This window comes from Rhipicephalus microplus, chromosome X (genome assembly GCF_043290135.1).
Source record: "Rhipicephalus microplus isolate Deutch F79 chromosome X, USDA_Rmic, whole genome shotgun sequence".
NCBI classification, from domain to species: domain Eukaryota; kingdom Metazoa; phylum Arthropoda; class Arachnida; order Ixodida; family Ixodidae; genus Rhipicephalus; species Rhipicephalus microplus.
The window spans coordinates 202,623,329-202,636,085 of NC_134710.1; the positions used below are offsets into that span (position 1 = coordinate 202,623,329).

General features: G+C 45.8%; 1 protein-coding gene across 6 annotated transcripts in view; it reads right to left on the reverse strand.

Moving 5' to 3' along the window:
• NELF-B (negative elongation factor B) overlaps nt 1-12,757 on the reverse strand; it is a 158,038-nt gene that overhangs the window by 88,474 nt on the left and 56,807 nt on the right. For all 6 annotated transcript variants that reach the window (XR_012887154.1, XR_012887155.1, XM_075878485.1 and 3 more), the window contains exons 5-6: nt 12,050-12,152; nt 11,894-11,989 (exon numbers count right to left, since the gene is read on the reverse strand). Coding sequence is in view for 4 of the 6 variants with exons in the window: in XM_075878485.1 (XP_075734600.1) it covers nt 11,894-11,989; nt 12,050-12,152 (199 nt within the window). In the remaining 2 variants the exon portion in view is untranslated. The remainder of the gene's footprint in view (nt 1-11,893; nt 11,990-12,049; nt 12,153-12,757) is intronic.

The following is a 12,757-nucleotide window of genomic DNA, read 5'->3' on the forward strand; positions in this document are numbered from 1 at the left end:
CGCCGCCATGGTCCGTATAAAGTCGAAATAGATAACATACATCATCGCATCGTGTGTTTTACCCGCGTGTAAAAGTGTGCTAGCGGGGCCGACAAATGCGGCTGAAACAAGGAACAAATCAGCCAGCCCATCTCTGTCACTTGAAGGGTGCATGCGTTAACATCACTCGATGCGAGCACCATGGCACCCTAACATCCCCCCGCTTGGGAGGACTGCCATCTTGAATGAGCATGATAAGACGCGAGGGTGGGAGGGGTGCCGCTCGAGCAGCAACTGTGAACTTTGCTTGTGAGGGAGCAGTCATAATCATCGGTGCGCGCGCTAGCTTGGCAGCCAACTGTGGGTGGCTCTAATGCAAAATGACATGCAGTGGTGTCATCAGGAAAAGACTGCTGAATAAAAGTTGCAATAAATATTGAATAAAACAGCGTAAAATGAGCTACCCCCCTCTCTGCAACATCTATCATCTCCAAACCAGCATTTTCTTGAGTCAATATATTTGTGACCATGACAGAGCATAGAACACAGCTTTGCCACAATATGGGGGTGTGATGAGGTGAAGCATACTACAGTCGAGCCCACATATAACGGCCCCACTTAAAACGAACTTTCACTTAAAAACGAACAATATCCGCGCGACCGTCAAAATATACATTGGTTCAATGGCATGAAATCGCACTTACAACAAACGTCTCCGAGCGCCTCTGATCGGTTACAGGGAACGGAGTCAGCGGTCTGCCGACTTCCCGAGAAACCAATTTCAGCTACCGATCAGGCATCGGTGAGGTGCCCATACATTTTTATTGTTAAACGCCGATTCTGCCTCCGCACCCCTCTAGTCGCTGCTCTCCCCGACCGCTTTTTGTTACGCACCCTTCCGTCCTTTGTCCTCCCCGCTACTCTGAGCACCCCGCATCACCAGACGAGGCCAGTGTTTTCACACTGCCACCGATCTTTCGAAGACCGGTCGGCCACGTACCCTGTTTTTGGTCGCTGCTACTGTCATTGGCGTCAACGGCCTGGAGTGACCAGACCATTTGCCAACATCGTCGGCCACCGACTGTATCCAATAGTCTGCGTCTAGTGCACTCGCGTACGCTACCCCACCGACTCTGATAATTTGCGATTCGTTTCGTGTTTACGACTTGTTCTCACTCATTTCGCACTTGGCTCAGCATGCCTTCCACGCGTGTGCGGAAGTTAATTTGCCCGAAACAAATCGCGAAATATCGAAGTTCTTTACGCCATGCGAACCTGCCGGCGCAACAAAACGATTTTTTGATCACGGCCGCCGATTCTTGAAATGCCGCCGCGTGCACCGAACGAGGTGGCCATGCTTTCACTTCTGCGCGCGCTGGCACTCTTTTTAAGTTTTTTTACGTGAGAGTTTCGCGGACCTTTCAAGCAAGCTACCCAACCTGCCTCCTTCCCGTGTGTTTTGATTTTCAAAGTCGCCCTCCCGCCACATCCTCCCCCACTTTATCACATGGAGGAAGGAATCTCATTCCTCCGTGCTTTATCGCAACTCCTTGCCCTTCTCTAGCAAGTGTTCTCTTCTCTCTTGATCACAACCCCTTCGCACGTCTCCGCCGCTCCGCGACGCCCACCACGCTGGCTCGAATTAGTTTCGTTTTCCGACTGGAAACGCGCCCAGAGCTGTTCCACGTGTGTGCGCGTCTTGCTCGCTCTTGGTGTGCATGTGTGGTCATGATGGCCTATGGGAGGACTAGCATGCTTTTTCGTGCCGCTCAACAAAACGTGGAAAGTGTGACCGCTTGGCTTGAGCGTAATCCGCGTGTTAGATGCCGCATTGCAGAGCGCTTGCTCATAGCTGTTGACCACCTGGCCGCCAACTTGCCGCTTCGGGCGTCCCAGTATTCACCTGTGGAGATGAATATTTCGTGGGTGGCGGTGACGGCTACATGTGCATGAAACTATTTTCGCGAGGCCGACTTCGTCGATCGTCGGGCCCGATGCCGAGCCTGAAGCTTCCGAACAGGGCCACTGCGACAGCGATTTGTGGCAGCGCGTCGTCGACTCCGGCCTGGGAGAGCGGGTGGGACATCTGTTGCGATGATTTCTTTATGGCCGATGATGATGCCGACACTGCGGAACCGTGCACAGATTGGGGCATTGTGAATGAAGTACGTGGCGAGAGCGATTGGGGGGAATACTAAAAATTCCAGTGGGAATTGAATACCAAACACTGCTAAAAAAATGCCCAAAATTTCCAAATATTTGCACCCCCTAATTTAAATCTTGTTTCAATTAAGGGGACAGACTGGTCTTTGGGACCAAAAGGTGACGAAAAAATTAATTTTTTAAAATTGACATATTTGGTTTCTGCAAGTATTTTTTTCTCTCTCTGCAAATTTTCACACACCAAGAAGTGGTAATTTTTTTTGTAATGTCAATCTAACTATCTCGATTCTTGGTACTGTTAACATGCACAACCTGCAAAAAAAATGGGGAACCGACTTCTGGGCTTCTTTATAATTTGCAGGCACCCGTCTTAGAAGCTCTTCTATGAATTTGTGGGCACCTTTATGAAGATTGCAAAACATGTGCACCATGATAGTTGCTTTTTGAAGAAGCTATGTGTTTTCAATTTTTTTCAATTTTTCTCAATAAAGTAAGTTTACTACTGTTCAATTTTGAGGCCTCAATATCTCTGCAGCTAGGGCAAGTACAACAATAATTCTTTTTGCAATGGAAACCTGTATGTGTGTAGAATCCAAGTATGGGAGCAGAATTTTAAGCACAAGTCTTTTCAATTATTTATTCATCAAAAGTGTAATACAATTCCAACTGCTTTTGAAAATGGATAGTTACTATTGCTGTAAAATAACCAAGAAAGGCCTAAAAACAAAAACCTCTTGCGTACTTTAAATCTATAGTTATTAGTTCATGTTGGCATAGTTGAAATGTCCCTTTTAATTAAGCATTTTTTTTCTATGATGGCCTTAAACAATAGGGGGTGAACTTACGTTATCTCAGGAACAAGATGAGTGACAGGAAAAATAATTAAACATTTGAAATAAGCAGAAAAAACTGCATAATCCTGTGCAGTTATATCAAGATCACTGAAGAAATAAACAAAAGAATTTCTAAGACCAGTCTGCCCCCTTCAGTAAATTTGAAACTAAATATTATAAAAGAAATGAAATTTGCCTATAACATTAAGCAATCTTCGCATTAAGTCCAAAAGGCCTAACAGTCTGAAAAAATGGTCACGAAATGAAAATGAAGTGTATTTGAATTAGACGAGCTAAGAAAATCCTCAATAATGCCATGCTTCATTCTGTGCTTAGGGACAAGCAGACTTAGTTGTACTTGGCTGCCCTTGGGCTACAATACCATCGTCAGCACGTTAGCAATCACTGCCGCCGACCATTGCAGAAGGCACAGCTGGTGCCTCCGCAATGCACTCCTTTTTTTTCTCGAAAAATCGGAGCAAAGTTGGGGAGTGCAATTTTTTAATTTTCTGAAAACTTTTTCAGGATGACAAAAAATACGGTAATCCAAAAACAAGTTTGGTCACTTGGCCTTTCACAATTGACATATGTGTACACTGTTTGGAAATAGCTTTTTTGTTGCACTTTACTCATCTTCGGTGGTTGATGACGCTATCTTTTGCAAGCTGTCCCCGGGCCACTCGCACACCCCATAAAAGCATTTTGCAGCTATCTTTTCTCGCAATCGTTTAACCGCAACAGTATTATCTACTGTAATCTTGAGGGGCGCCCAAAAGTCTGCGCTACAACACTACGACGCACTTTGCCTACTTTGCGGCAACCTCGCAAAACAATTGTGACACTGCCATTAAGATTGTAGCAAGTAACCAACATTGCAGCAAGCTACCCCACAAAAATCTAAACAAACAATTGATAAAACAATTGATAACAAGATAAAAGACCAAATACGGCCACTGCCTCGTTTCTATATGAGAAGTTCCTGTACACGGAATAACAAGCAAAGCGAGAATTGGGGTTGCTACCATGTTGTTGAAATCATCCCGACCTTTTCTGGACGACAAGCGATTTTTTCTGGTTTTCCAAAAACCTGCGACACCATAGCAACGAATGAACCTTCGCGACAGCAAATCCTGTCATCGTCGCTCGAAAAACGCGGACGCGTGTTTGGGCTTTTTCGTCTTTGCAAGAAGCCACCGTTGGTTATCGTGGGCAGTTTCGTGACCTTTGCTCGCAGTGTGCTTCGGTGTGCTTATCAGCTGCAATGTTTCTACACTCGCACTGTTTGTGAACTCCACTGTTTGTGAACTCCATTGTGGTGCACAGATAAAAAAGACGGGGGACGTGCTGCGCTCAAATAGAAAGAATAACAATACGGCATGCACTAACAGGCGAAAGGGGGGAAGGGAGCAAGCTGAGGAGGCCGAGAGGGGTCAGCAAAATAATAAAAAACGGAAGAGATGCAACGGGTGAGGAGGTGCGAGGTGTCGTTAGCGGGACTGCAGCGGATGAATGTAAGGGGTGCGCTTATTACACGGGGAAAAAAAAAATCCCAATTGGTGACTGAACTTGGGGTTGCATTTAATATGCAAGTGCATTCATTACGTGAGTAAATATGGTATGCGTGTCATCACTAACACGGAATCGTTATTCCAAAGTAATTAACAAAATTAATAATGCCCTAAATTTTTCTTAATAGTGCCACGAACGATTATTGCAAGATATAAGATGGTGTTTATGAGAGATCTGACAACGTATGTGCCTTAGTAGTTACCGTGTTAAAAGGACCAAGAAAGCATTCCTGATTAGTAGTGGCAAAAGTTTCAAGCTTTACTAGCTGCTGGCTATAGTAAAGAGATGCCACGAAGGTAGTAAAATACGCCCGAAACAAGCAAATGTATGAGCTGCTAACCGTTTACTATCTCTTTTTATTGAAGATTGTGCTGACCATGCAAATACTTCAGGTAGTGGGAGAACTGTCCCTATGGGAAGTAGTAGTGTGGTTGTACTGCACGAGATAAGTCACCAAGCTACTACATTTGAGCCCGCTTATAACAAACCTGAGCTTGAGCGGCATACGTTCACTGTATCCCGAAGTTGGTAGTAAATGAAACACAGCTTTTAAAAAAGTTGAAAGCGAGAACACTAACCTTTTTTTACCCAAAAAAGTCCGTGACGCACGTGTTTTGAAGAGCAGAAGTGATAAGGGCAGTCTCGAGTTCATTTAAAACGGCAGGGTGCTCTTTTGCCGATGCCCGTGGCATAAGCTGCATGAGGCACTGGCTCCAAAGTTTCGTCGTTCTCGCAATCCAATTCGTCCAAATTGCTCCCGCCACGTAGTTCATTCACAATGCCCTAATCCGTGCACGGTTCCGCAGTGTCGGCATCATCATAAGCCGTAATTAAACCATCGCAACAGATGTCCCACCCACTCTCCCAGGTCGGAGTCGACAACGCGCTGCCACAAATCGATGCCAGAGTGATCCTGTTCGGAAACTTCAGGTTCGGCTTCGGGCCCGACGTCAACAAAGTCGGCCTCGCAAAAACAGTTTCACATGCACGTAGCCGTCACCGCCGCCCAAGAAATATTCACCATTTCCACAGCTAAATACCAGGACCCCTGAAGCGGTAAGTTGGCTGCCAGGTGGTTAACAGCTATGAGCAAGCGCTCCACAACGCGGCACGTAACACGCGGATTACGCTCAAGCCAAGCGGTCACATTTTCGACGTCTTATTGAGCAGCAGGAAAAAGCGTGCAAGTCCTCTAGTCCGCCATACTGACCACACACCCACACCAAGAGCGAGCAAGACGCGTACATGCAACACACATGCCGAGCGCGTGGAACAAGCTCTGGGCCCGTTTCTAGTGAGAAAACGAAACTAATTCGAGCCAGCGTGGCTGGCGTCGCGGAGCGGTGGAGACGGGCGAAGAAGTTGTGATCTAGAGAGGAGAGCAGATTTGCGAGAGAACAAAGGCAAAGAGCTGCGATAGAATGAAGAGAGGGGAGGATGCTGCTGGAGGGCAACTTTGAAAACCAAAACACACGGGAAGGACACAGGTTGGGTAGCTTGCTTGAAAGGTATGCAAAACGCGCAACTCGCATGTAGAAAAAAACTTTAAAGAGTGCCTGCGCACACAGAAGTCAAAGCACGGCCGCCTAGATCAGTGCGCGCGGCAGTGTTCAAAGAATTGGCGGCCCTGGTCAAAAAATCGTCTTGTTGCGCCGGTGGGTTTGCATGGCCTCACCAACTTTGATAGTTCGCGATTTGTTCTGCGCAAATTAACAGACATTTTCGCGGTTCCGCACGTGTGCGGAGGACATGCTGAGCTGAGTGCGAAGTGAGCGAGAACAAGTCCTAAACACGAAACGAATCGCAAATTATCAGAGTCATATTTGCAAGATGTTTCAGCGCGCGAACAAAGGAAAAAGGACAGGGTAGACAGAAAGAGCGCTGACTTCCAACTAACTTTATTTCACAGAGTGACAAGAATATATACTGCTAAAAAGGATGATAACAGAGCATGAAGGTAAAATGCAAGCCTAATGTACACATCAGTAACAACACTTGTGTAACGGGTCCTCTATTGCCTCAAAGCCCAGCCAGGTAATCACGTTCAGCCTGTGATAAAGCAATCGATGATGTGCTTACACATTTATCTCCTAGCAAGTGTATTTTTTCGGCTTCAATAAATTTCTCGGGTAAGCTGGTCCCTGTGCCTTGCCAATATTGAGCACTGATCAAAGAGAGATGTGCACCCACAATCTCGGCAATGAATGCCAAGATGCCCTTGTACACATTGTGCAAATTGTTTCGGTGTTCTCGGAGGCGGTCATTTATGCACCTGCCGGTTTGCCCGACATAGATGCACCCACACGTCAGTGGAATCAAGTATACGACTCCCACTGCGCATGGGACGTAGTGTGTCCTGTGCGTGACAAAGCACGAGGCAGAATTTGCACGAGGTGCATTGACCCGTTTGCAATTTTTTCCGGTGCAGAAAAAACTACAAGAACATTGGCGTCTCGAGCAATCTTTTTTAGCCTGTGTGAGACGTCGTGCACGTAAGGCAGTACGACAGGCCGGCTCTTTCTGACACTGTTTCGCTTATCCGGTTTGTCGCCTCGCTTCACGACAGGGACCAGCTTTGGTAAGTCGCTCCACTTGTAGAGCAAAGCTGTGGTGTACCATGTGGGGGCAGGACTTCTTTAAGGCAGTGACAAGGCAGAGGTTAGCAATGCCCCGCTTGACCAATTTAAAGTGAGCTGAGCTGAAAGGCAGAGGTGGCTTGCCGCTTCTTGGTTCATACATCCAGCAAACATGTCGGGATTCTAGCAAAAGCTTCAAATCTAGAAACTTCAGGTTGTCATCAGTGGGTGATTCATGGGTTAGAACTAGTGGTTTCAGGCACTCTCGGACAACAGTCAACACGTCAGAGGAAATGGTCTGAAAATTTTGACTATCGCATTCAACAACACTAAATAATCATTAACAAAACAGCAAACTTAAAAACTACAGACTCGTCAAGCTTGTTTGACAAAACACGATCATGATGTGCTAGAAATATGTCACTGAGAATGGGTGCCAAACATGAACCAATGCATATTCCACTTTTTGTAAGTAGTTTTCGTCTGCAACTACAAATCCTAGGCCCTGCAACTACAAATCCTAGGGAAGGAACGCACAGCAGTTAAACAGAAGAAGTGTCGTGAGCTCTCAAGCTCACGACACTTCTTCTGTTTAAGCCTCGTAGACCGAAACGTCGAGTTCATGTGGCGTCAGTCGCTCAGTTACCTGCGGGCCATCACACCAAAAAAGTCTCCAGCTGCTAGGAACCGTGTGCATGTTCTCAAGGATGCTTTTCTTCCCGACAACGTTAAGCACACCCTATGCCTCGGACCAAAGTACGTGGTGGCACCTTCAAGAACACCGCACGAGCTCCTCACTCTGGTCAGGCAAGTCGCCCGTCGTGCTTCTGACTCTGAATGTGATAGATGTGTTGCCCAAGGCGTGCAGGTGCTCTCGAGATGTAAGACTTCGAACAAAGTTGTCAATACAGGAAGCACTGTCGCGTACCTAAAGGCACATTCCTTGTCACTTCTGCCGGCTGACAAGGGGGGTGGTTTTGCGGTTCTTCATCGTTTAATGTTTAAGGCGAAAGCTATGCAGGCAATGCAGTCTCTTTTCAACGAGAATGATGAGATTGGTCTGGATAAGCTTAAGAAGAGTGCGAAAACTCTTACTGGGGCCCTGTGGTTTCAAAAGCTTTCAAAGGCGATAGATAATTGCAAAAAGCTTAGCCTTGACCTGTTCTTTTCTGCGAAAACTCACAAAATTGACTGCCCATTGCGGGTCATTGTAACAGAAAGGGGGACCTGGCAAAAGTCTGTAGCACTTTTCTTGCAGGAAAAGCTAAAACATATAACAATAGACGATCTTTTTTTGGTCAAGAACTCTGACGCTGTTATTGACATTATTGGGCGAACTAACACAGGACTCCAGGCAATGTCTGTGGATATCAAGGACTTGTATTACTCTTTGCCGCATGAACAACTACTTAAATGTGTAGAGGAATCCATAGACAGGTTAATATCATCAGAGTTCCAAACGCGTACTGGAATTCATAACAGCAGCTTATTAGAATTACTCAGTTTTTATTTGAAGGCCACTTTTGTATCATGGGAAGACAAAAACTACTTACAAAAAAGTGGAATATGTATTGGTTCATGTTTGGCACCCATTCTCAGTGACATATTTCTAGCACATCATGATCGTGTCTAGTCAAACAAGCTTGACGACTCTGTAGTTTTTTAGGTTTGCTGTTTTGTTGATGATTATTTAGTGTTGTTGAAATGCGATAGTCAAAATTTTCAGACCATTTCCTCTGACGTGTTGACTGTTTTCCGAGAGTGCCTGAAACCACTAGTTCTAACCCATGAATCACCCATTGATAACAACCAGAAGTTTCTAGATGTGAAGCTTTTGCAAGAATCCCGACATGTTTGCTGGATGTATGAACCAAGAAGCGGCAAGCCACCTCTGCCTTTCAGCTCAGCTCACTCTAAATAGGTCAAGCGGGGCATTGCTAACCCCTGCCTTGTCAATGCCTTAAAGAAGTCCTGCCCCCACATGGTACACCACAGCTTTGCTCTACAAGTGGAGCGGCTTACCAAAGCTGGTTACCCCGCGCATGTTCTCGTTTCGGTGGCGGAAAAGCTGGTCCCTGTCTTGAAGCGAGGCGACAAACCGGATAAGCGAAACATTGTCAGAAAGAGCCGGCCTGTCGTACTGCCTTACGTGCACGACGTCTCACACAGGCTAAAAAAGATTGCTCGAGACGCCAACGTTCTTGTCGTTTTTTCTGCACCGGAAAAATTGCAGAGGCTTTGCAAACGGGTCAATGCACCTGGTGCGAATTCTGCCTCGTGCTCTGTCGCGCACATGACACGCTACGTCCCATGCACAGTGGGAGTCGTATACTTGATTCCACTGACGTGTGGGTGCATCTATGTCGGGCAAACCGGCAGGTGCATAAATGACCGCCTCCGAGAACACCGAAACAATGTGCACAATGTGGTACAAGGGCATCTTGGCATTCATTGCCGAGATTGTGGGTGCACCCCCCTCTTTGATCAGTGCTCAATATTGGCAAGGCACAGGGACCAGCTTACCCGAGAAATTATCAAAGCCGAAAAAATACACTTGCTAGGAGATAAATGTGTAAGCACATCATCGATTGCTTTATCACAGGCTGAACGTGATTACCTGGCTGGGCTTTGAGGCAATAGAGGAACCGTCACACGTGTTTTGTTACTGATGTGTAGATTAGGCTTGCATTTTACCTTCATGCTCTGTTATCATCCTTTTTAGCAGTATATATTCTTGCCACTCTGAGAAATAAAGTTAGTTGGAAGTCAGCGCTCTTTCTGTCTACCCTGTCCTTTTTCCTTTGTTCGCGTGCTGAAACATCTTGCAAATATGACTACGCACCAACTAGCCCAAGCTTCCACTGTTATCAGAGTCAGTGGGGTAGCGTACGCGCGTGCACTAGACGCAGACGACCGGATACAGTCGGTGGCCGATGTTGGCAAATGGTCTGGTCACTCCTGGCCGGCGATGCCGACGACAGTACCAGCGATAAAAAACAGGGTGGATGGCCGACCGGTCTTCGAAAGATCGGTGGCAGTGTGGAAAAGCGGGCCTCATCTGGTGATGCAAGGTGCTCAGAGTAGTGGGGGAACAAAGGACGGAGGGGTGCGTAACAAAAAGCGGTCGGGGTAAGCTGCAACTAGAGGGGCGCGGAGGCAGGGTCAGCATTTAACAATAAGAATGTATAGGCATCTCGCCGATGACTGATCTGGTTTCCCGAAAAGTCGACAAAGCGCCGACTCTGTTCGCTGTAACCGATCACCGGCGCTCGGAGACGTTCGTTGTAAGTGCGATTTTGTGCCATTGAACCATTCAACCAATGTATATTTTCATGGTCACGTGGATATTTTTTGTTTTAAGCAAAAGTTTGTTTTAAGTGGGGCCATTATATGTGGGCTCGACTGTATTTCTCAACCGTGGTAACGTGTTTAGCGTAATTTTGCAGTTCTTATGCATCTGATGACATCAGCTTTACATTTATACAATCATTCTTAGTTTGATAAAACTATCAAGATATGCTTTTCTTACGTTGAGGAATTGTAGGAATGGAATTGACCTGCCTGGCCATTCCTGGAATGGGAATGGGCTAAGTTTTTTTTCATTTCGAGGAATTTAAAAGAATCAAATTACGGCAAGTTGGAATTATTGATGAAATTGGAATGGAATGGAGATGCCCATTCCACAGAACTGCTGTCAACAGTACATTCGGTTCCAAAACCACCTTGTGGCACAGCAATGGCGCATATTAGTCAAAAAATCACAGCATATCCACAGAATGAATGATTATTGGAATGATGATCCATCCTTGCGTTCGTCCATGCATCCGCTCCTGCGTCCGTCCATGCATCCACCCCTGCGTCCGTCCATGCGTTCATGCGTCCGTGCAGCCGTCCGTGTGTCCGTCCATGCATCTGTCTGTGTGTCTGTTCGTCCATCTAGTCAACACTCGAAGTACCACCATCTCACATCTTTTCATCATATATTCCGCATATAGAAGCGCCGCCATCCAGCGGACATTCCAAGACTAAACGGGAGGTGGCACACGCACACTTTCTTACAGCTTGTGCTTCGCGTCTACTTCCCACCTTTAACCACCTCGAGTTCATGATATATACTAGTTCACTGTATTCATAGCACTGCAGCCCAACGCTCGCTAAACCTTTCTAAAACTAAGGAGGTTACGCCCAGCGAGTATAACGTAGCAACCCTTTCTCGTCAGATAGTGCTCAATGTACATGCCAATGGATGCTAATGGGGAATTAGAGACGGGAGAATTGGGCTTTTAGTTAACGTGCATTCTGCGAATTCTTTATTGTTCAACAACACACAGGAGAAATCTCCCACCAGCACCACCTTGCAGGTCAAAGCGTAAGACATGTTACACACTACTATGAGGGACAAACAGGTGCCGCTTTAAGGAGCTTCGCCCCTAAAAAATATTCTTTTGGAGCAGTATGGTGCAATGATTTCCAGTTGGTGCAGGCTGGCACATGTTTCCCACCACTGTGCGCGCTTATCAGTTTCATTGTAGCAGTGTTTGACTGAAGTAAAATTACAGTGTTGATCAAATCTAATAGCAAGCACTATTAGAAAAATATTCGAAATTTTGAATATTCGCACACCCCTAGTAGAGAGAACTGCAACAGTTAGCCATCGCTAGAGTGTGGTGATGATAATTACTGCTACATTCACTGCTTTCGTTATGGCAGCTCACAAACTCTTAGAACACTGGTACGGCTAGGCGTGGCTTTCATGATTGAATTGTAACTCACCAGCTTTGGCTCTTTGTACTGCTGGGTACTGATCATGTCCCATGCCTGAAGCCCAAGAGCCAACATGCGCAGCAATAGTACCAGGACCTGGTTGTCCTGCAAATGCCAGAATGTCAGTCTTTTCCACATTTCAAGATGGCTATAAATATGTCTCACTCTAGGAAGTCCTTCGATGTTAATTAAGTGGTTGATGATCTTCAGAGCCGACTGCGCGAGGAAGTTGATTGCATATGGATCACAAAGTGTCATGGATAGATCCCTGCAATGAAGAACAAGTCCATGAAGACTTACAGCAGCAATGTGGCACCACAATAGTGATAGCTAAATTCAAAAGACCAATACGTAAAAATATGACCAATTACAGATATTCAATGGAAGAACAGAATAGACTATTTAAAGCACAAGATTCCTGAAATTATCTGTCATACCTGCAGTAATTATTTACACAATGAGAATATCGACTGACAGAAGCTTTCCCTTGCAATAAATGATTAGCTTTTAGGCCACACAAGTCTACTGCAGAACAAAGGTCTCTCTCTCAGTTTGGCAAGGCGCACTCATATGTTTCACTTATAAATGATATCAGAAGCAGCATGCCAGTGTCCAAGTACCGTATTTAGTCGCATAACGAACGCACTTTTTTTTTTTCGAAAAATAGGAGCAAAGGTGGGGAGTGCGTTTTTTTTTAATTTTATAAAAACTCTTTTAGGAGGGCGAAAAATACGGTAATGCACAAAAAAGTTAAGTCATTCGGCCTTTCACAAATGACATATGCGACACTGTTTGGAAATAGCTTCTGTGTTGCACTTTACTTATCTTCAGTGGTCGATGTCGCTATCTTTTGCAAGCTGTCCCCGGGCCGCC